The following is a 23,314-nucleotide window of genomic DNA, read 5'->3' on the forward strand; positions in this document are numbered from 1 at the left end:
CCTATAATTCCAACACTTTGGGAGGCCAAGGCAGGTGGATTGCTTGAGCTCAAGAGTTCAAGACTAGCCTGAGCAACATGGTGAAACCCTGTCTCTATAAAACATACAAAAATTAGGTGGGTGTGGAGGCATGTGCCTGTGGTCCCAGCTACTCAGAGGGTGAGAGAGGAAGATGGATTGAGACTGGGAGGACAAGGCAGCAGTGAGCCATGATTGCACCACTGCAGTCCAGCCTTGGTGACAGAGCAAAATCCTGTCTCAAAAATAAAAATAAAGGTATTTCAACTTATATTTTCTACAACCTTGGGAAACTAGACAGGCTCTCAAACAATAAGAACCAAATTTGAGAGGAGAGACTAGAGAGAGGACAGCTGTCAACTGTAAAAGGGTAATATAATACTGTATTAATATTGTAGAATGCAGTATCTAGTGGTTTTCTACATTTTAACAAATGTTCATTTCCCCCAAATAATTTTCCAGGTTTCTTCCTCTGGGTACAATTTTCAAATATTGTACATTTACTCCTTTTTATTCAGTTAACAAAGTATTGAGCACACCTACAAGCACTAGTCAATGTTAAGGTTGTATAGATTCAGCCCCAAAGTTCCTGCCCCCATGGAGCTTACAGTCTAATGGACATCAATTCTGGCACCTTCATCAGTACACTTTTTTAAAGCCCAGGTCAAACCTATTTTCTAAGTCCTGTTTCCTAGGTGATATCCCATAAATGTCAAAGTTTTAACAGAATTCTTTATTTTACCACTTAACAATGGTTCTCAGCTGTGTGGTCACTGGACCACTGGGATATGTTGAGCTATTGCTTAAACGCTGCCTTAAATTAAAAAAAAAAAATTAAATAAGAGAATGCTACAGTAATTAGAAGGCAATCATTTCAAAGTCTAGATGGAGGCCAGGTGTGGTGCCTCATGCCTGTAATCCCAGCACTTTGGGAGGCAGAGGCAGGTGGATTACCTGAGGTCAGGAGTTCAAGACCAGCCTGGCCAACATGGTGAAACCCTGTCTCTACTAAAAATACAAAAATTACCTGGGTGTGGTGGCATGTGCCTATAATCCCGGCCACTCAGGAGGCTGAGGCAGGAGAATCGCTGGAAACAGGAGGTGGAGGTTGCAGTGAGCTGAGATTGCACTACTGCATCCAGCATGAGCAAGAGAGTAAGACTCAGTTAAAAAATAAAATAAAAAAAAAAAAGGCCTCGATGGAAATGTGGAGCATGGAGCATTACAAATCAAATAAATTCAAGGAAGCTGATAAAGAAAATTTTTCTCTCCTATTAAATCTGATTACAAGTATTCAGGTTGTACATGAGTTTTGTTTTAATCACCTTGTCAAACTTCCTTTCTCTGACAATTCTCTGATATTCTTACTACTCTCATCATTGTCATAGAATATACCAGCAGCATGAATTTTGTGATGACTTACAAGATTTGATCGCCAGCTAAAGCTCTTACCACATATTGCACATTTGTAAGGTTTCTCCCCAGTGTGAACTCGCCTGTGATACTGTAGTTGTGAAGACCGACTGAAGACTTTACCACACACCTCACATTTGTACGGTTTCTCTCCTGTGTGGACACTCTGATGAAGTTGGAGACTTGAGGCCTGACTGAAGTGCTTCCCACACTCCCCACACGTATATGGCTTTTCTCCAGTGTGCACCCTCTGATGCATGTCAAGATTCAAGCTCCATTTGAAGCCTTTTCCGCACTCCCCACATTTGTATGGCTTTTCTCCAGTGTGGACTTTTTGATGGGCTTGAAGGTGTGCACTCCGACTGAAGCTCTTCCCACACTCTTCACATTTAAATGGTTTTTCCCCACTGTGAACTCTCTGATGGGTCAGAAGATGTGAGGCCTGACTGAAGACCTTCCCACACTCCTCACAATTATATGGCTTCTCTCCTGTGTGGATCCTACAATGAATTTTAAGATCTGCTCTACGACTGAATCCCTTTCCACACTCTTCACATTTGTACGGTTTCTCGCCGGTATGGATCAGCTGGTGAATCTGAAGTCGTGAGCTCTGATTGAAGCCCTGCCCACACTCCTCACACTTATAAGGCTTCTGTACACTATGTGCTTTCAGATGGATTTTAAGATATGAACTCTGACGGAAGGCTTTTCCACATACCTCACATTTATAGGGTTTCTCCCCTGTGTGGACCACCAGATGTACTTGATAATGAATTTTCATTCTGAAGCTCTTCCCACACTCATTGCATTTGTACGGCTTCTCTCCAGTGTGGACTCCCTGATGGGCCTGAAAACTTGAACTGTAAATGAAACCCTTACCACACACTTTACATACATATGGTTTCTCTCCAGTGTGTATTCTCCGATGGGCCTGAAATTGTGAAGGCTGAATAAAACACTTACCACATTCTTCACACTTGTAAGGTTTCTCTCCTGTGTGGACCCTTTGATGGATACGAAGGTTTGAGCTACAAGTGAAACACTTACCACAGTCCTCACATTTGTATGGTTTCTCTCCTGTGTGGACCATGCAATGATTATTAAGTGCTGATCTACGACGGAAGTTCTTACCACATGTATCACATTTGAATGGTTTCTCCCCAGTATGGATTCTCTGATGTTCCTGAAGATGGGAAGCATGTATGAAGGCCCTCCCACATTCCTCACAATTGTAAGGTTTCTCTCCTGTGTGTAATTTGCAATGCACAGTAAGTGTTGATCTACGACTAAAGCCTTTCCCACATTCCACACATTTGAATGGTTTCTCTACAGTATGGACTCTCTGATGAGTTTGCAGATGTGAGCTTTGACTAAATTCCTTACCACACACATCACACTTATAGCGTTTCTCTCCCATGTGGACTCTCTGATGAATATGAAGAGCTGAGATGTAACAGAAGCTTTTTCCACACTCATCACATGTATGAGACTTCTCTCCTGGGTATAACTGTTGATGAAGGTCGAAGTTGCAGGCATCAGCAAAGGCCTTTTTGTCCTCCTTAGATTGGTAAAGCTTCTGTTTCATGTGAGTTGTATATAGTCCTGCCCTAACCTGGCAGGACAAATCACCTTGTTTGGGGAACTGAGAAATATTTATCATAGAGTCTTCGTACTTGACTAAATCACTTGCAATCTGTTTCCAGATTTGCCCCCAGGAAGGCTCTTCATGCGGTCCTGCCTCCATCTCACTGTGGATCTTGTCTGCTGTAAGGACAGAGAATTCAGAGATGTGAAAACTGAAGGCTCTGTTTAAAGTTTTCAAGATGTCATACTTAGGAGAGGGCATGGAATTTTAACAAATCCAGAGACGGTCCAGTTTGTGTAATTGTCTTTTCCACTGTGTATCATGATCTCTGATTTGCATGCCTAGAGAAATCAAGAGGTAGTCTATTGGATGCTATCTATTAGGCATTAGACCATACCAAGTCTCCTATGTGAGATACAAGTTAGAAGTCAGAGTTAATTTTTAAAATTAATAGCATTAGACCATACCAAGTCTCCTATGTGAGATACAAGTTAGAAGTCAGAGTTAATTTTAAAAATTAATAATATGATACAAATTGTACTGCCATTTCCACTGAATTTTAAAGTCAATGTAGAATAACAAATAGTAAATTATATAAACATGAAAAGCATAGGCTATGGTTATGCCTGTATAGCTCAGCATTTTGGGAGGCTGGGGCAGAAGGATATAGTTTGAGGCCAGGGTTTGAGACCAGTCTGGGCAACAAAGCAAGAATGTTTCTCTGTTAAAAATATTAAAAGGCCAAGCGTGGTGGCTCATGCCTGTAATCCCAGCACTTTGGGAGGCTAAGGCAGGTGGATAACCTGAAGTCAGGAGTTCGAGACTAGCCTGGGCAAAATGGTGAAACGCCGTCCCTACTAAAAATGCAAAAATTAGAGGCTGAGGGAGGAGAATGGCTTGAACCCGGGAGGCAGAGGTTGCAGTGAGCTAAGATCACGCCATTGCACTCCAGCCTGGGGGATAAGAGCAAGACTTCATCTCAAATAAATAAATAAATAAAATTAAAAGTTTAAAAAAATGTAGATAATATGAATCAACAAGAACTTCAAGGGAAAGCAAGAAAATAATAAAATACTTTGCAGTTTAGGTTCATGTTACATATTTAAATTAGTAAATAACCTGAAATATTTATATTTACATGTTCAAAGTACAGCTGCCCCTTGAACAACACAGGTTTGAATTGCATGTGTCCACTTATACATGGATTTTCTTCCGTCTCTGTCATCCCTGAGCCAGCAAGACCAACCCCTCATCTTCCTCCTTAAAAAAAATTTATTTTTTTTTTGAGATGGAGTTTCGCTCTTGTTGCCCAGGCTGGAGTGCAATGGCGCATTCTCGGCTCACCTCCACCTCCACCTCCTGGGTTCAAGCAATTCTCCTGTCTCAGCCTCCCAAGTAGATGGGATTACAGGCATGTGCCACCATGTCCAGCTAATTTTTTGCAAATTTATTAGAGACAGGGTTTCACCATGTTGGCCAAGATGGTCTCGATCTCTTGACCTCGTGATCCACCCTCCTCGGCCTCCCAAAGTACTGGGATTACAGGCGTGAGCCACCACGTCCGGCCCTAAAAGTTTCTTAATAACATTTTCTCTTCTCTCTATTGCAAGAATAAAGAATTATTTCTTTATTATAAAAATACAGTATATAATACATTATAACATATAAAATATATGTTGATTGACTGTTTATGTTATCAGTAGGTCTTTTTAGTTAAATTTTAGGGATCAGTCAAAAGTTATACATGGATTTTTACTGTGAGGGGAATTGGTGTCCCCAACCTCCACGTTGTTCAAGTGTCAACCATATTCTTGAATATTCTGCAAAACATATATACTTAATCTTATTTTTCTGTGTTGATAGACATTAAATGAGTTGGCAACTATTATAAACTCTTGACCACTTCTAATATAACTTACATTTAAAATGTGTCTTCTGAAAGGTTTATCCTTAATAATATTCCAAAATGTTTAACCTTGTACAAAGATATCTAAACATTTGGAAATAATTTTTTAAATGAACTCTTCCACAAAAGGTTAATGGAAAGAAGTACCTCTAAGAAAATTTTTACAGGGGAAAAACTTACTTCCCTCTCTTCAGGAATAGTGATTTAAAAGCTGCCTCTTGGCAGGGTGCAGTGGCTCACACCTGTAATTCCAGCACTTTGGGAGGCTGAAGCCAAAGGATCATGTGAGCCCAGGAGTTCAAGACCAGCCTGGACAATTTAGCAAGACTCTGTCCCTACTGAAAACCTTCTTTAAAAATTGGCCAGATGTGGTGGCATGCACCTGTAGTTCCCACTACTTGGGAGGCTGAGATGGAGAATCACTTGAATGCAGGAGTTAGAGGCTGCTTTGAGCCATGATTGTATCATTCTACTTCAACCTGAGTGACAGAGTGAGACTCTGTCATGGGAAAAAAAAAAAAAAAAAACTGCCTCCTCCTTTGTATCAGTAGACATTTGTTAAATGGTGTCTACATAACTCTGCCTTAGTCATTTTACTGGAAAGTTACTTCAATGTCTGGGTGACTGGAATGGTTAACATGACTTGCAGGCCGGGAGCAACTATCTAACCACATACTGACTAAAATATAGCACACAAGCAGATGGTGAAACTTTAGCTTCTGTTGGCAAGTGTCCTTGTCCTACATGACGACAAAAGGGAAAGAAAGTTGAACTGATAACATACATTATTCTAAAATCTAGCAGTAATTCAGACCTCCAGGAAAAAAAAGGGAAAAATAGGCTCCAATCTTTCACAACGGAGATGGAGATGGGGAGAAGAAAAAGACGATGTCACAGTGTATACTGTGAAAGCCAGTCTCACGGCAGGAGTTATATTCAGGCAGGAACTCTTCCCAGATAGCGATATGGACGGTTCCTCATGTCTTGTGGGATTTGCTCAATGTCAGCTCACCAGTGAGGCCTGCTTTATTACCCATTGAAAAATAATGAATCCTGTCTTCACCCAATTCACCTCTGGTAATTTGAACTTGTTTATGTTCTTCACAGCACTTTCACCACTTGGACATACTAAGTTACTGTCCTTCCCCCAACAATGCAGCATCGATGAGGGAAGGATTTTCTAATTCTGACATAATACTCATTTTACACTTTCCAACTTCATAACCACGGTCCAGAACTATGCCTGTCACAGTGAATGCTCAATAAATGCATGTTGAATGAATAAATGAACCCCAGTTTGACTTTTTCATGTGAGAATTTAAGCCAAGTCCTAGAAGAAAAACATCTTTTCCAAATAAGTAATTCCAAGTAGGAAAAGAACAGAAAATTTTAATTTTGCAGAGAAGTTGAAAAGCTGTACAAGGGACAGGTACATCCAGGATGAAGCTAATAATAAAATTTGAAGGTGGCAAGAAACACTTGGGATAAAAAGCAAGCAGAAAGGCCTATATACTGGTTCCTTCTGAAGCTCTGAATGTAGATAAGTTGGGCATTTCACAACAGTTTTTCAAATTAGCAACTGTAGCCCTTTAAAGAGCTGTGAAATAAATTTAAAAGCTTGTAATAAGCATTCAGAAAAAAACAACCAGGATAGAAACTATCAGAGCATTACCACCAGCAGGAAAGGGGTCCTTAGGTGAAATGCTTACTAAAGCTATAATGTCAATCTACACAGACATGTATTGTTTGTTTCATTGTTCCAGTTACAGTAAAAGATGCATTTCTTGCTATGGCTCATGCTCCAAAGAGCTAAAAACTTGGGTTCTAGAAGGTACCTGGTCCTTAATTAAACAAATTGCTTCAAATGGAAAGACAATTTCCAAGCATGACACCTTGAAAAAATATTAATAGGAGAGTATGTAACTCTTGGTATATTATATATATATGCTGAATATATGATTATATTTAACAAACTGACCCTTAAAAGTAGTAGTTTTTTGAGGGGGACAAGTCTCTCTGATGATGTGACAATTCTGAGCAAGAAGTTTCTTCATTCTTCCCAGGTTATAATGTCAACTAGTTGAAAATAAAAGCCAGGTCTTTATTAAAATAAAGGAAAAATTGTGTTTATATATATATTTTATTTTATTTTTTGAGACTCTGTCTTAATAATAATAGTAATAAAGTGTCCTTAGCTGGTCTGGGAAGCAGTAGGGAGGATGATGTGGCTGGAAAAGATGGAGCGAGAGGTAGAATACAGGAGATGTCGTCAGAGAGGCAGAGGGGGATGAAGAGCAGAACACGTAGGACTCTATAAGATCCTATAAAAGGCTTTAACTTTAAGAATAAGAAGCCATTCAGAGTTTTGTTTGTTTTTTTTTTTAGACATAGTGTCATTCTGTTGCCCAGGCTGGAGTGCAGTGGTGTGATCTCGGCTCACTGCAACCTCCGCCTCTTGGGTTCAGCTGATTCTCCTGCCTAAGCCTCTCAAGTAGCTGGGACTACAGGCGCTTGCCACCACGCCCGGCTAATTTTTGTATTTTAGTAGAGATGGGGTTTTGCCATGTAGGCCAGATTGGTCTCAAACTCCTGACCTCAGGTGATCCTCCTGCTTCAGCCTCCCAAAGTGCTGGGATTACAGGTGTGAGCCACTGCGCCCAGCCCCATACAGGGTCTTAAGCAGAAGAACAGCAATCTGACTTGTATTTCCAAAAGATTGCTTTGGCTGTAACATGGAGAACAGCCTGTAGGAGAACATACATATACCTTAAAGTATACCTGGCTTTGTACTGCAGTTAGTATGAAGGCTGTTGCAATCATCCAGGAGAGAGATTTGGCAATTTGGACCATATGACAGCAACGGCAGGGGAGAGGAGTACAACAGATGGACAATCATGCACAAGGACTCTCAGCTGCTTGGTTCTTACCTGATTTCTCTTTTCTTTGGGTTGCTTTCTTCATCATATCAAGCTTTTTTTCCCCTTCCAGAAGGAATACACCATGTCTGAAGGGGTGATGCCCTAAAACATGTAAAGTCACATATTTAAAACAAACACACTGAAGGTACAACTGAACTTACTGGCAATTTGAATTACTACTGTATACTGATCAATCAATCAAAAGCAGAGTTTTTCAAACACTTATACAGTTACCTAATGAAGAAATGTCAGTATTTCAAGATCTAGACAAATACACATAAATATGTGCTATAAAAACCTATTTCTGAAAGGAGCTAGCTAGCTTGCCTTAGGTAGACAGCAAAGGAAGTGTCTTTGGAGAGCCCCTAACCCATGGGTTTGTGAGGTTTTTTTTTGTTTTTTTTTGAGGCGGAGTTTCGCTCCTTACCCAGGCTGGAGTGCAATGGCACGATCTCGGCTCACCGCAACCTCCGCCTCCCGGGTTCAGGCAATTCTCCTGCCTCAGCCTCCTGAGTAGCTGGGATCACAGGCACGCGCCACCATGCCCAACTGATTTTTTGTATTTTTAGTAGAGACGGGGTTTCACCATGTTGACCAGGATGGTCTCGATCTCTCGACCTCGTGATCCATCCGCCTCGGCCTCCCAAAGTGCTGGGATTACAGGCTTGAGCCACCGCGCCCGGCCGAGTTATTTTTATGTAACATAAAAAGCAACCTGGAAAAACACTTTAAGCTACAGGCACCGATAAGGGAACTAGCACAAGGTGTTGTGCCTGGAGACATGCCCACTGCTGCACAGACAGAAAAACCTCCAGCCCATTAGGATAAAAATGTGTACAAATATCCAGCTCACTCAGATAAAGGAGCAAGGCCTGGCATAAGAACACCTTTGTCATTTGCATAGTCAGTGGGCTCCCAGGAAAAAGTTTCTTCTTCTTCCGTGGGCCTGGGTACAGTGGGTTCCAGTGGGCACTCTACTTTCTTTTTCTCTAACTGTAAGTCCAGCCTCTGTAAATCATCACTTCGGCCAGTTGGTCCCAGGCCAAGGTCCTGGGCCAAGCTAAGCCATACTTTCTCCAAAACAGCCCACAAACTAAGCACATTCCTTCTCCTTGCCAGTCCACAAAAATCCCACACCCCAGTTTCATAGGGTCACCTCTCTGCTGGCAAAAAGCTTTCTTCTTTTACTTATTAAACTTTCGGCCGGGCGCGGTGGCTCAAGCCTGTAATCCCAGCACTTTGGGAGGCCGAGGCGGGTGGATCACGAGGTCAAGAGATCGAGACCATCCTGGTCAACATAGTGAAACCCCGTCTCTACTAAAAATACAAAAATCAGCTGGGCATGGTGGTGCGTGCCTGTAATCCCAGCTACTCAGGAGGGTGAGGCAGGAGAATTGCCTGAACCCAGGAGGTGGAGGTTGCAGTGAGCCGAGATCGCACCATTGCACTCCAGCCTGGGAAACAAGAGTGAAACTCCGTCTCAAAAAAAAAAAAAACTTTCACTCCAACCTCCCCTTTCTGTGCTCCTTAATCTTCTTAAACAATAAAACAAAAAACTCTGGGTGTTATCTCAAACAACAAAAAACTGTTACATCTTGTTGCATTGCTAAACTACATTTCTAACCAACTTCTATTTTCTTTTTCTTTTGCTTTTTTTTTTTTTTTTTTTTTTTTTTGAGGCAGTCTCACTCTTGTCACCCAGGGTGGAGTACTGTGGCATGAGCTAGGCTCACTACAACCTCCGCCTCCCAGCTTCAAGTGATTCTCATGCCTCAGTCTCCCAAGTAGCTGGGATAACAAACATGTACCACCACATCTAGTCAATTTTCGTATTTTTTACTTTTTAGTAGAGATGGAGTTTTGCCATGTTGGCCAGGCTGGTCTCGAACTCCCGAACTTGGGTGATCCACACACCTTGGCCTCCCAAAGTGCTGGGATTACAGGTGTTAGCCACCATGCTCAGCCCCAGGCTATCTTCATTAAATCTCCTTCCAAGGGTTCTCATACCACTCATGCAACTTACCAGTGTTATTTGCTATGTATTCCATTTCTTTTAATGAACTCTGACATTTTCTATCTCATTTTATTTCACGAAAAACTGTTGATAGAAAAGTCAGGTCCGGGCCGGGCGCGGTGGCTCAAGCCTGTAATCCCAGCACTTTGGGAGGCCGAGGCGGGTGGATCACGAGGTCAAGAGATCGAGACCATCCTGGTCAACATGGTGAAACCCCGTCTCTACCAAAAATACAAAAAATTAGCTGGGCATGGTGGCACGTGCCTGTAATCCCAGCTACTCAGGAGGCTGAGGCAGGAGAATTGCCTGAACCCAGGAGGCAGAGGTTGCGGTGAGCCGAGATCGCGCCATTGCACTCCAGCCTGGGTAACAAGAGCGAAACTCCCTCTCATAAAAAAAAAAAAAAAAAAAAAAAAAAAAAAAAAGTCAGGTCCGGCCGGGCGCAGTGGCTCAAGCCTGTAATCCCAGCACTGTGGGAGGCTGAGGCGGGTGGATCACGAGGTCAAGAGATCGAGACCATCCTGGTCAACATGGTGAAACCCCGTCTCTACTAAAGATACAAAACATTAGCTGGGCATGGTCGCGTGTGCCTGTAATCCCAGCTACTCAGGAGGCTGAGGCAGGAGAATTGCTTGAACCCAGGAGGCGGAGGTTGCGGTGAGCCGAGATCGCGCCATTGCACTCCAGCCTGGGTAACAAGAGTGAAACTCCGTCTCAAAAAAAAAGAAAAGAAAAGTCAGGTCCACAAATGTGGGTGACTAATTCAAAACTTCCTAAGTGTTGAACACCTGAATACCCAAAATCACTCCAGGAGACTGACATTTAGTGTCACAAGGCTCATGTCCTTACCCACTGAGAGCAGGTTCCTGAAGTTCTCCAGCATCACATCTCTGTACAGATTCCTCTGGACAGGGTCCAGCAGCCCCAGCTCCTCCTCAGTGAAGACCACAGCCACGTCCTTGAAGGTCAGCCCCTCCTATAACATCAAACACACTTTGCTTCAGCATTATTAACAACCACTTGAAAAGAAACAGCACGGAGAAGGTGGACAGTATATGGGGTAAGTTGGTCCAGATTTTCAGAGACTTAATGTGTAGATTTCTCAGCCCTTCCCCTTCCATCTTACCAATGCCACACTTCCATTTTCCTTAGCATCGGTAAAAGTACATCAGCGACAATAGCCTTCGATGTTTTCTTTGTGCCTTCACTGAGTCTATTTGTAAGTAACCATCTAAGACTCTAAATGATGCATCCTGAGCCATACAGGTTTCACCTTTTGGTAAATATTACCAATTGCCCCCAGAAACATTTAGCAAGTCAGAACCAACATACATGATAACATCCACCTTCCTCCTCTCACACAGGAACCCTGGATGCTATCCCTTTTCATGAAAGTCTGCCAAACTAACAAGCTTTTGGGAACATATCTGGAACTGGTTCATAGTTTTCTTTCTGTTTACCCAGGGCACACAGCACCATCACTAACTGCAGCATTTGGTGTCATGATCTGGAGCCATCATACATCAGTGTACACCACAAGGGTGCCCTTCAAAGTTGTGTGACCTTGGGTAAGTTCACCTAGTTTCATCTTGGGTATGATGGTTCTTCCATGACAGAGTTTTTTCAAAGGCTGAACAAGAGACTACATATAGCATTTGGAATAGTGTGCAGCACAGATGAAGTGCCTAACAAACATTAGCTATTATTTATTATTATTATCATCATCTATTTCATCTTACTTCATGACTGCATATTATTCAAGGGAACTGATGATCTGTACCTACCTGTTCTAAATAATGAATATTTAAATTTAAATATTTTTCTCGTCATAGCCAATCCAGCAAAAACATCATTTTATGTGGATCTTACTTTTTTATTTTTATTTTATTTTGTTTTATTTTTGATTCAGTTCATAGCCAAAACTTTTTTTTTTTGAGACTGAGTTTCACTCTTGTTGCCCAGGCTGGAGTGCAATGGCATGATCTCGGCTCACTGCAACCTCTGCCTCCCGGATTCGAGTGTTTCTCCTGCCTCAGCCTCCCAAGTAGCTGGGATTACAGGCATGCACCACCATGCTCAGCTAATTTTGTATTTTCAGTAGAGACAGGGTTTCACCATGTTGGTCAGGCTAGTCTTGAACCTCTGACCTCAGGTGATCAGCCTGCGTTGGCCTCCCACAGTTCTGGGATTATAGGCACGAGTTACCACGCCAAGTAGATCTTACTGTACTTTCATGTGTATTTAAAATGATTGCAGGTCATGCACAGTGGCTCACACCTGTAATCCCAGCACTTTGGCAGGCCAAGGCTGATGGGCTGCTTGAGCCCAGAAGTTCAAGACCAGCCTGGCTAACATGGTGAGACCCCGTCTCTACAAAAAATTAGCTGCATGTGGTGGTATGTGCCTGTGGCCCTACGTACTCAGGAGGCTGAGGTGAGAGAATTGCTGGAGCCCAGGAAATCAAGGTTGTGGTAAGCCATGTTCGCACCACTGCACTCTAGCCTGGGCGACAGAGTGAGACCCTGTCCCAAAAAAATAAGTAAAATAATTGCAAATGAAAAATAAAACACCTAAAAATAAACACAATTAAAATTATAATCACATAATGGCAGATTTTCTTCCTTTTTCCTGCCTCCCTAATCTTTCAAGAGAATACAAGTACCTTGTTTCTCTGCATGATGACCAACATCAGGTTACAAATTTTCCAATGGTTTTGGTAATCTAATTAAGAATAACATTTCTTTTTTTTTTTTTTTTTTTTTTTGAGACGGAGTTTCGCTCTTGTTGCCCAGGCTGGAGTGCAATGGCGCGATCTCAGCTCACTGCAACCTCTGCCTCGTGAGTTCAAGCGGTTCTCCTGCCTCAGCCTCCCAAGTAGCTGGGATTACAGGCATGCACCACCATGTCCGGCTAATTTTGTATTTTTAGTAGAGACGGGGTTTCTCCATGTTGGTCAGGCTAGTCTTGAACTCCTGACCTCAGAAGATCTGCCCGCCTTGGCCTCCCAAAGTGCTGTGATTACAGGCATGAGCCACCACACCAGCCAACAAGTCTTTTTACTAATCTTACTTGATTATAAATGAATACTAGTCTTTATTATGAATTTCACCTTTTTTGGCACCTGTGTGGTAAATATTTTTGCCCTAGCTTGTTATGTTTTCTCCTAATACTCTGTAAGGTATCTTTTGTCATGGAGTAGTTTAAAGGTTTTATATAAACACTGTGCTGATCATCGTCCTTGTGCACCCAGAGTGCTGAGCATCTTATAGTGCACCTGAGGGGCCGTCACGTTAGGAAGACAAGGTGTCCCCCAATACCTATGGACGTCATCACCCAACAGGGTACTCCAGACACCCACACCACGGGTCATTCAATTGAGAAATATTTGTTTCCTTTTGTCTCTCACTTGCACTTGAATGGAATGGCTAATGTTCCTGACGCCTGACTTCCTATGCCAATCTGAGCAGGTTTCTCATATTTCACCTGTTTAAGAGAAAGAGGCCGGGAACCTCCTCACTCCACTGCTCTGAGTAAATGTAGTAACAGAACACAAGTGACTGGCAAATGTTCAGCATCACTGGACATTTTAAATGAAGGTTACTACCTACTACTTTGGTCAAACTGGTTACTACATGAAGGTGTAAGACACTAGTAAATAAAATGCATACAAAGTATGATTGAGGCCTGGAGAACACAAGACTAGCCCTTCCTATACGAAAACTCCAACAATATTTGTGTAAAGCAGCATGATAGCCTGTTGTGCTATGCCATGTTAGAATATTCTATCTACAAAACAGCCAATGTGGTACATGTCAAAAGTACCCTTTCAAAATTGAACTTCCAGTAACATAAAGACAAAAAAAATCAGCAGAAAGTTTTCAGAATTGATTTTTGAGGAAAAGGTTATGTAGGAAAATTGTCACTGCAGTGTTATTTAAAACAGTGAAATCCTTTTTTTTTTTTTTTTTTTTTTTTTTTGATAAGGAGTTTCGCTCTCGTTACCCAGGCTGGAGTGCAATGATGTGATCTCAGCTCACCACGACCTCCGCCTCCTGGGTTCAGGCAATTCTCCTGCCTCAGCCTCCTGAGTAGCTGGGATTACAGGTACACACCACCATGCCTAGCTAATTTTTTGTATTTTTAGTAGAGACCGGGTTTCACCTTGTTGACCAGGATGGTCTCGATCTCTTGACCTTGTGATCCACCCGCCTCGGCCTCCCAAAGTGCTGGGATTACAGGCTTGAGCCACCGCGCCCGGCAACAATGAAATTCTTCAATCACCTACTTGTCTGTGACTGGGAAGTAGTCAAAAATAAAAAGAAACATTAATGCCGGGTGCAGTGGCTCAAGCCTGTAATCCCAGCACTTTGGGAGGCTGAGGCGGGTGGATCACAAGGTCGAGAGATCGAGACCATCCTGGTCAACATGGTGAAACCCCGTCTCTACTAAAAATACAAAAAATTAGCTGGGCATGGTGGCGCGTGCCTGTAATCCCAGCTACTCAGGAGGCTGAGGCAGGAGAATTGCTTGAACCCAGGAGGCAGAGGTTGCGGTGAGCCGAGATCGCGCCATTGCACTCCAGCCTGGGTAACAAGAGCGAGACTCCATCTCAAAAAAAAAAAAAAGAAAAAAAAGAAACATTAATTAAATGGGAATATGGCATAACCTCAAAAAATAAACATTATCTACTACCTAATGAAAAAATACTAATTAAAAATGAAATATATATGAATACTAATACAGTTATGAATGCACATCAGGAAAAGACTGTAAGAAAATTAAAACGGCTAATATGTAAGCAGAGAGGTGGGAGAACTGTTCATTCCCACTAATTTTTCTACTATAAAAGAAATACAGTTGTCCTTCAATATGCTTGGGGAATTGGTTCAAGGACCCCTGAGGATACCATAATTTGTGATGCTCAAATCTCTTATCTAAAACAGTGTTTGTAGTACAGTCAGCCCTCCATATCCATGGGTTCCACATCCGTAGACTCGACCAACCACAAAAGGAAAATACATATGGTCAGCCTTACATATACTCAGGTTTCAATCTGCAGTTGGTTGAATCCACGGATGCAAAACTCAAAGATGCATAACCCCTAGATGTGAAACCCACAGATACAGAAGGTCGACTGACTGCAATAATAAAATAAACAACATCTAAAACCAAAGTCAACTCAAAAGGCAGAGTTGTTCTTGAGTTTTCCTGAGCAAACATGGCAATGTGAATAGTGAGATGCAATTTTAACAGCAAGACAGGTAAGCCTTATTCACCTTGAATGTGGTCATTTTTCCTCCTGTTTCTGGGAATTGCAGAGTCCTGGGTTATACCATTTGAGAGAAGGCAGAATCGTGCCTGGAACACTATTGAAGACATAAAAAGTCTTTTTAAAGTTTTTTAAAATCAGGAAATAGTCATAGGAGTAACAATAATGAGAAGAATAAGAATGAGCATGACAGAATATGGTAGGTCATGAGTTTATTATCTCTTTATTTGGAAATTTCCATGGATAAACAGATAAGCAGAAAAACACTGAGAAAAGTATAACAAAAAGTTTGTAAAACATTTATAAGAGTGACATGAAAAGGTGGCCAGGGATGTCCCCACCAACACAGAAGTGTATTGTAAATTAGCTCATGAATGTTCACAGCAGCATTATTCATAATCCCAAACTGTGCACAACCAAAATGCCCTCCTAGGGAAAAATGGATAGACAAATCGTGGCATAGCCATACAAGGGAATCTTATTTGGAAATTGAGAGGAATGAAGTACTCACTCACGCTACAACTTGCGTGAACCTTGGAAACACTATCCTGAGTTGATGAAGCCAGGCACACAAAACCACAGATTGTATGATTTCACGTATATGAAATGTCCAGAACAGACAAATGTATATAAAGAATAAGTAGGTTACTTGTTGATGAGGATTTGGGGTAAGAACGGGGATTAACTGTAAATGAGCAATAGGAGTCCAATTGGGGGATGAAAATGATCTAAGCTAAATTATAATGATTACTGCACTCAGCAAAGTTCCTAAAGATGACTGAATTATAAACTTGGAATTGGTGAATTCTATGATAGGTAAAGTCTACCTCAATAAAGTTGGGAAAAAATTATTAATCTACATGTCACTGAATTTAAAAAGACTGAGTTCTGAGTCCACATTGATAGAATATTTTCTTTTGAATGAATATATAAGCAAACAGAGAAACAGAGGATGCTCTTCTTTACAGTATAATGCCCACTAACAAGTATATCTACCCATAAAAAGTAATTTAATTTTATTATTTATTTATTTGAGATGGAGTTTTGTTCTTGTGGCCCAGGCTGGAGTGAATGGTGCAATCTCAGCTCACTGCAACCTCCTCCTGCTGGGTTCAAGCAATTTTCATGCCACAGCCACCCAAGTAGCTGGGACTACAGGAGCCCAACACCACATGCAGCTCATTTTTGTATCTTCAGTAGAGACGAGTGTTTTTGCCATGTTGGCCAGGCTGGTCTCAAACTCCTGGACAGTGATCCACCAGCCTCGGCCTCCCTAAGTGCTGGGATTACAGGTGTAACCCACCATGCCCAGCCCTCTATACTGTTTTGCAGCTTTTCTATAGACTTAAATTTAAATAATTACTGTATTAAAGTTTTTAAAAATCAGGAAATAGTCACAGGAGTAACAATAATGATAAGAATAAGAAGGAGCATGACAGAATACGGCAGGTCACCAGTTTATTATTTCTTTATTTGGAAATTTCCATGGATAAACAGATAAGCGGAAAAACACTGAGAAAAGTATAGTAAAAAGTTTGTAAAACATTTATAAGTAAATAAATATAAACATAGAACCACTATAACAAAACGCATTAGAAATTTAACCATTACTGCCAGGCGTGGTGGCAGTAATGCCTGTAATCCTAGCACTTTGGGAGGCTGAGGCAGACAGATCACGAAGTCAGGGGATGGAGAACATCCTGGCTAACACAGTGAAACCCTGTCTCTACTAAAAATACAAAAATTAGCCAGCTGTGGTGGCATATGCCTGCAGTGCCAGGTACTTGGGAGGCTGAGGCAGGAGAATTGCTTGAACACAGGTGATGGAGGCGGAGGTTGCAGTGAGCCACTGCACTTCAACATGGGTGACAGAGAGAGACTCCGTCTCAAAAAAAAAAAAAAAAAAAAAAAAGAAAAGAAAAGAAAAGAAAAAGGAAAAGAAATTAACCATTACTACCTTTCCAACCTGGAATCATAGGTAATTAAAAGTTTCATATCTTCATATTTCTGTAATTTCTCAATGATCCACAGTGATATGGTTCTATTAGAATGTGAAATATTTTTAATAAATGAAACAAAATAGTTGACAGTTTTTAAAAATTCAGAAAACTCCAAGCGGATTAGCCTTGCTCTCAACGTCCTTCAGTCAAGTTCTAACCTACTTTCTCCACCTGCGTCCAGCTAGTTCCTCTGCCTCAGTGAGAATATATCCAAGAGATGATCAACTCGGGCTCTGACCCTGAGTGCCTAGGTTCCATCCCCAGTTTCACCTCTTACTACTCGGGTGACTACGGGCAAATAACTGGTACTCCCTGCGTCTCACTCTCATCTTTTTTTTTTTTTGAGACGGAGTTTCGCTCTTGTTACCCAGGCTGGAGTGCAATGGCGCGATCTCGGCTCACCGCAACCTCTGCCCCCTGGTCTCAGGCAATTCTCCTGCCTCAGCCTCCTAAGCAGCTGGGATTACAGGCACGCGCCACCATGCCCAGCTAATTTTTTTTGTATTTTTAGTAGAGACGGGGTTTCACCACGTTGACCAGGATGGTCTCGATCTTTCGACCTCGTGATCCACCCGCCTCGGCCTCCCAAAGTGCTGGGATTACAGGCTTGAGCCACCGCGCCCGGCCTTTTTTTTTTTTTTTTTTTTTTTTTTAAGACGGGGTTTCACCATGTTGCTCAGGCTGGTCTTGAACTCGCGACCTCAGGTGATCCACCCGCCTTGGCCTCCAAAGTGCTTGGATTACAGGCGTGAGCTACTACGTCCGGCCCACACTCATCTTTAGAGTGGAAAAAAGCAGCACCTCTCCACAAAGCCACAGTGCGGCTTAAATGTATTTAATTGTACACAGCCCCTACAATTGAAGTTAGCAATTAAGGCTTAATTATTATAAATACACATGCCCTATTACACATGCTACAAAAATACAGTCTCTGTAAAAGAAAAATGACAAGTCACACTCACTCAGGTGGAGCTTTGCTTTCAGAAGCCAGTGTAAGTCACTCCGTTCAGTCCTTTTTCAGGCTGGGGAAGGAGAAAGCTGTGTGTGAAATACCCTCACCCGGTCACTGTCCTCAAGAAAAGTTAAATATTCCCCTCCCTTCGTGGAAGTGGACACAACCCTCGCCTTCCTAAAACGAGGTCAGAAGGCGTCGCGGATCGTCCAGCGTCCTGCAGAGATCAGAGACAAGGGCTTGGGGCCTCTCCTGCTGGAGCTCTGACGCCGCCCGGGGACCTGACAGGCTTCATGGGAAATTAACAAGAGACCACCAGTCACCAAGTGACAGGGACTGCTTGTGCTGTGTAACCTATTCCAGTTCCCAAAACGATTCTACAAGGATGGTCCTAAAGTCCCTATTTTAAAGAACAGCAAGGAGAGGCCCAGGGAGATTAAGTAACACCCCAACATTACACTGTCATGAGGTGGCCAAGCGCCTCGAATGCAGGGAGGAGGAGTGGGCGAGCTCAGAGCCCCGGAAATCCTGCAACCAGGCGAGACGCGACCCGACCGAGTCCCAGTGACCCCGCCGCGGCCCCCCCCATCCCACGGGACGCGAGGAGAGCCCCCAGCCCAAGAAGGCCCCGCTGACAGAACAAAAGCCGCCGCCCTCACCCCTCCAAACCTCTGCTCTCCAACAAGGATTCTTTTCCCATAACCGGACCTCCGGGTCCCGAGAAGCCCCAAGATTAATTCTCTGACATTAGAAAGGGCCCGCAAAACGCGGAACTGGATCAAACTACCGCGGAATGCCCGGCGGCAACCGCACCCCCACCAGCCCTTCCCGAGCGGAAGTGGCTGTGACTCCACTGATCGTCGAGACTACATTTCCCAGAATCCCCGGGACCCGCCTGCAAACGGACCACGACTCACCTGAGACTTTGGACTACACTCAGAATGCTGTGGGAAAAACATCCAGAATGTCAACGTTCAGGGGAAAGCGTGGATACTCCGCGGTGCTCCTTGACTACGCTTCCCGAAATGCCCATGGGGAAACGAATCCTCTATCCCTGAGCGCCCGGTAGGGAATGTGGACTGTGACTCTGAAAGTCGTCCTTCCTCCCTCTCTTTGAGTCCTTGAGTGAAAATACTGAACAAACAGGAATTCCTGAAGTCTAAACGCCTCCCAGGACTACAGGAATGTTACTGGAAAGAGAACAAACGAGGAGATAACGATCTTGAAGAAATAAACAGGGAATGTAGGGGTCAGTAGATAACTGAAAGAATGCTAATGATTACTATAAACTGATAATATGAGGCTAAAACAAAGTGTTAAAAATGAGCAGAAGTAAAATGGTTTGGGAGAGGCAATGAAGAACGAAGAAGGTGCCCTACTCCAGAAGCTGTGATACCACTGGTTTGGCCGGCAAAACAATCATCATTTGAGAGGGCCAGTGGGGAAGCCCTGTACTAGAGGAAAAGCTATCTTCCTTCATTTACATTTTCATGGTATGCTGTATGCTGAAGAGGTAAAACACCAAATTTCAGAAAAGCTCGTAAATTGCCCAGTATTTCAAGGCAAGTGTAACTGGTGAAGCGTTTGGCATTGGTGTCAGACACCCAATGTCTATGATTTATTTAATGCAGTAGCATTGAGAAGGATCCTATACATGAGGGAACGTATTTGAGTTTCTTCCTTTATATTTTTTGGTTAAAATGCCGTTATTATAGTTAGTAATTTGGAATCTGACTTATGTTAGTTAATACGAATTAATAATAGAATAAAGCAAAACCAGAAAACAACCCATCTAAAATCCTTCTTGAAGATAACCGGATTTTTTTCTACCCATAAACATACATTAGCCTATTGATATGGTTTAGATCTGTTTCCCACCCAAATCTCATGTTGAAATGTAATCCCCAATTTATCATGGGGGGGTTTCTAATGGTTTAGCACCATTCCCTTAGTGCTATTCTCCTGATGGAGTTCTTTTTTTTTTTTTTTTTTTTTTTTGAGACGGAGTTTCGCTCTTGTTACCCAGGCTGGAGTGCAATAGCGCAATCTCGGCTCACCGCAACCTCCGCCTCCCGGGTTCAGGCAATTCTCCTGCCTCAGCCTCCTGAGTAGCTGGGATTACAGGCACGAGCCACCATGCCCAGCTAATTTTTTGTATTTTTAGTAGAGACGGGGTTTCACCATGTTGACCAGGATGGTCTTGATCTCTCGACCTCGTGATCCACCCGCCTCGGCCTCCCAAAGTGCTGGGATTACAGGCTTGAGCCACCGCGCCCGGCCGGATGGAGTTCTTATGAGATCTGGTTGTTTAAAATTGTGTGGCACCTCCCTCTTTGCTCTTTTCCTCCTACTCTGGTCATGTGAAGTGCTGGCTCCCTGGTCCCCCTCCACCATGGTTATAAGTTTCCTGAGGCCTCCCCAGAAGCCGAGTTCTTCCTCTACAGCCTGCAGAACCCTGCATCAGCCAGTTAAACTTCTTTATAAATTATCCATACTCTTGTATTTCTTTAGAGCAATGCAGAAATGGACTAAAACACTTATCAGTCTATATTTTTGTTTTTTAAAAAACTAAGTCTCATGTCCTATATTTTATAAACTAAAAAAAAAAGACCTTTTCATAATTTCATTTACACATAAAAACAGGTTACTGTGCTAACCACCCAATGCCATACATCTCCCTCTGAAAATTGACTGGCATTTCTCTACTAGTTACAGCTGTATTGTTGCTCTAGTGTGCCCTTCAAATGATAAAATTTATTGAGATGACCCCTCTTGGCCAGGCACCTGTAATCCCAGTACTTTGGCAGGCCAAGGCTGGTGGATTACTTGAGGCCACGAGTTTTGAGACCAGCCTAACCAACACAGTGAAACGCTGTCTCTACTAAAAATGCAAAAAATTAGCTGGCATGGCATGGTGGTGCATGCCTGTAGTACCAGCTACTCAGGAGGTTTAGGTATAAGAATCCCTTAAACTGCTGGGCACGGTGGCTCAAGCCTGTAATCCTAGCACTTTGGGAGGCCGAGGCGGGTGGATCATGAGGTCAAGAGATCAAGACCATCCTGGTCAACATGGTGAAACCCCGTCTCTACTAAAAATACAAAACATTACCTGGGCATGGTGGCACGTGCCTGTAATCCCAGCTACTCAGGAGGCTGAGGCAGGAGAATTGCCTGAACCCAGGAGGAGGTGGTTGCGGTGAGCCGAGATCGCGCCATTGCACTCCAGCCTGGGTAACAAGAGCGAAACTCCGTCTCAAAAAAAAAAAAAAAAAGAATCCCTTAAACCTAGGAGGCCGAGATCACACCACTGCACTTCAGCCTGGATGACAGAATGAGACACAGTCTCAGAAAAATAAAAATGGAAGGAAGAAAGGGAAGGAGGGAAGAAGGAAGGGAAATGCACTCCAGCTGGGTAACAGAGCAAGATTATGTCTCAAAAAAAAAAAAGGAAGGAAGAAGTGTAAATCAATCAATATCTTCTTTTTTTTTTGAGACGGAGTTTCGCTCTTGTTACCCAGGCTGGAGTGCAATGGCGCGATCTCGGCTCACCGCAACCTCCGCCTCCTGGGTTCAGGCAATTCTCCTGCCTCAGCCTCCTGAGTAGCTGGGATTACAGGCACGCGCCACCATGCCCAGCTAATTTTTTGTATTTTTAGTAGAGACGGGGTTTCACTATGTTGACCAGGATGGTCTCGATCTCTCGACCTCGTGATCCACCCGCTTCGGCCTCCCAAAGTGCTGGGATTACAGGCTTGAGCCACTGCGCCCGGCCTCAATATCTTCTAAATAATTTTTTTTTAATTTCCAGAGTTATATTTTTAACATTTTGATCTTCAGGGATTCCAACATTCAAGATTATGTCTTTCTGCATTATGATCAATTCCTGTCCTTAGTGCATGATCTCAGGCTGGAGTGCAGTGGCATGATCTTGGCTCACTACAACCTCTGACCCCTGGGTTCAAGCAATTCTCCTGCCTCAGCCTCCCGAGCACCTGTGACTACAGGCGTGAGCCACCACACCCAGCTAGTTTTTCCTGTTGTTTTTGTTTTGTGTTTATGTATTTTTAGTAGAGATGGGGTTTCACCATGTTGGCCAGACTGGTCTCCAACTCCTGACCTCAAGGGATCCGCCTGCTTTGGCCTCCCAAAATGCTGGGATTACAGGCATGAGCCACTGCACCTCACCAGAGAAATCCACTGATAATATTACTGAGGATCTCTTGTACATGACAAGTCACTTTCATGCTGCTGCTTTCAAGATATTCCTTTTTTTATTATAATGTGTCTCAATGTGGGTCTCTTTGGGTTTATCCTACTTGAAGTTCATTGAGATTCTTGGATTTGCAGGTGCATGTGTTTCTCAAATTTGAAAAGTTTTTAGTGCTTTAGTTAAATAAGCTTTCCATCCCTTTCTTTCTTCATCTAGGACTCCTATAAAGCATACATTGGTTCAGCCTGGGTGACACAGCAAGACTCTGTCCCAAAAAGACTGCATGCCATAGTTTTCCAATACTATGTGCACAAAAAGTTAATATAACAGGCCTGAGACTGCAAATTCTAGAAAGGACTGCTACAAGACTGGCTTTTAGCTGGTGTTAGGAAACATGAGCTTTGAGAGGGTTGTCACCATTCCATAACCGGTAGGCACGGTTCAAGTTATTTTGAACACTTGCTCCCCTTCTTGGAGTCTAGAATCTTGATCTGTACCAGAGGGATGGTACCTACATGATCGGTCCCAGTAAGAACCTTAGGTACGGGTTGATAATAAACATCCATTGTAGACATTTCACACGTACTATCATAATTCAGTACCGGAGGAATTGAGACCTGTCACTTCATGCACAAAGGATCTTTACAAGTTTATGTCTGATTCCCTCCAGATATTGTCTAAGAACCTTTTCCCTTTACTATTTGTATCCTGTCACCATTATAGTCATGAGTAAAACTATATTCTGAGTCCTCTTAGCAAATCACAGAACCTGGAGAGATTGTCTTAGGGACTTCCAACCCGCTATGCAAATTGATACAGCATGGATCTTCATAAAGTACCTAGCATCCTGAAAAGATACAGTCTAGAACATTAAGTATAAAAATCAAATCTATCTTTAGTAGCCATTTTACTGAAGAAAGCATTTTAACCTAATGTACTCAAAATATCACCTTGGTGTCTATGAATGGAATGGCACTCAAACCTGCTCTTTGTCCTAACTGGTTCCACACTGTTAGAGGCCCAACTGCT

The 23,314-nt window shown here is 42.8% G+C and overlaps 1 protein-coding gene across 4 annotated transcripts; it reads right to left on the reverse strand.

The window, feature by feature from the left end:
* Positions 1 to 508: 508 nt before the first annotated feature.
* Positions 509 to 21,114, reverse strand: ZNF234 (zinc finger protein 234). Of its 4 annotated transcripts, none has more exons than XM_039466330.2 (6): positions 18,745 to 21,114; positions 18,086 to 18,145; positions 15,131 to 15,220; positions 10,704 to 10,830; positions 7,850 to 7,942; positions 509 to 3,195 (listed from the first exon to the last, which is right to left on the reverse strand). In XM_039466330.2, exons 3-6 carry the CDS (start codon positions 15,143 to 15,145, stop codon positions 1,340 to 1,342), a joined length of 2,091 nt encoding a protein of 696 aa, XP_039322264.1. In that variant the 5' UTR covers positions 15,146 to 15,220; positions 18,086 to 18,145; positions 18,745 to 21,114; the 3' UTR covers positions 509 to 1,339. The 4 variants fall into 4 exon arrangements, with proteins under 4 accessions (XP_039322264.1, XP_039322262.1, XP_039322265.1 ...); XM_039466328.2 differs by having other exon boundaries at positions 18,086 to 18,292; XM_039466331.2 differs by having other exon boundaries at positions 18,735 to 21,114.
* Positions 21,115 to 23,314: the final 2,200 nt, after the last annotated feature.

This window comes from Saimiri boliviensis, chromosome 14 (genome assembly GCF_048565385.1).
Source record: "Saimiri boliviensis isolate mSaiBol1 chromosome 14, mSaiBol1.pri, whole genome shotgun sequence".
NCBI classification, from domain to species: domain Eukaryota; kingdom Metazoa; phylum Chordata; class Mammalia; order Primates; family Cebidae; genus Saimiri; species Saimiri boliviensis.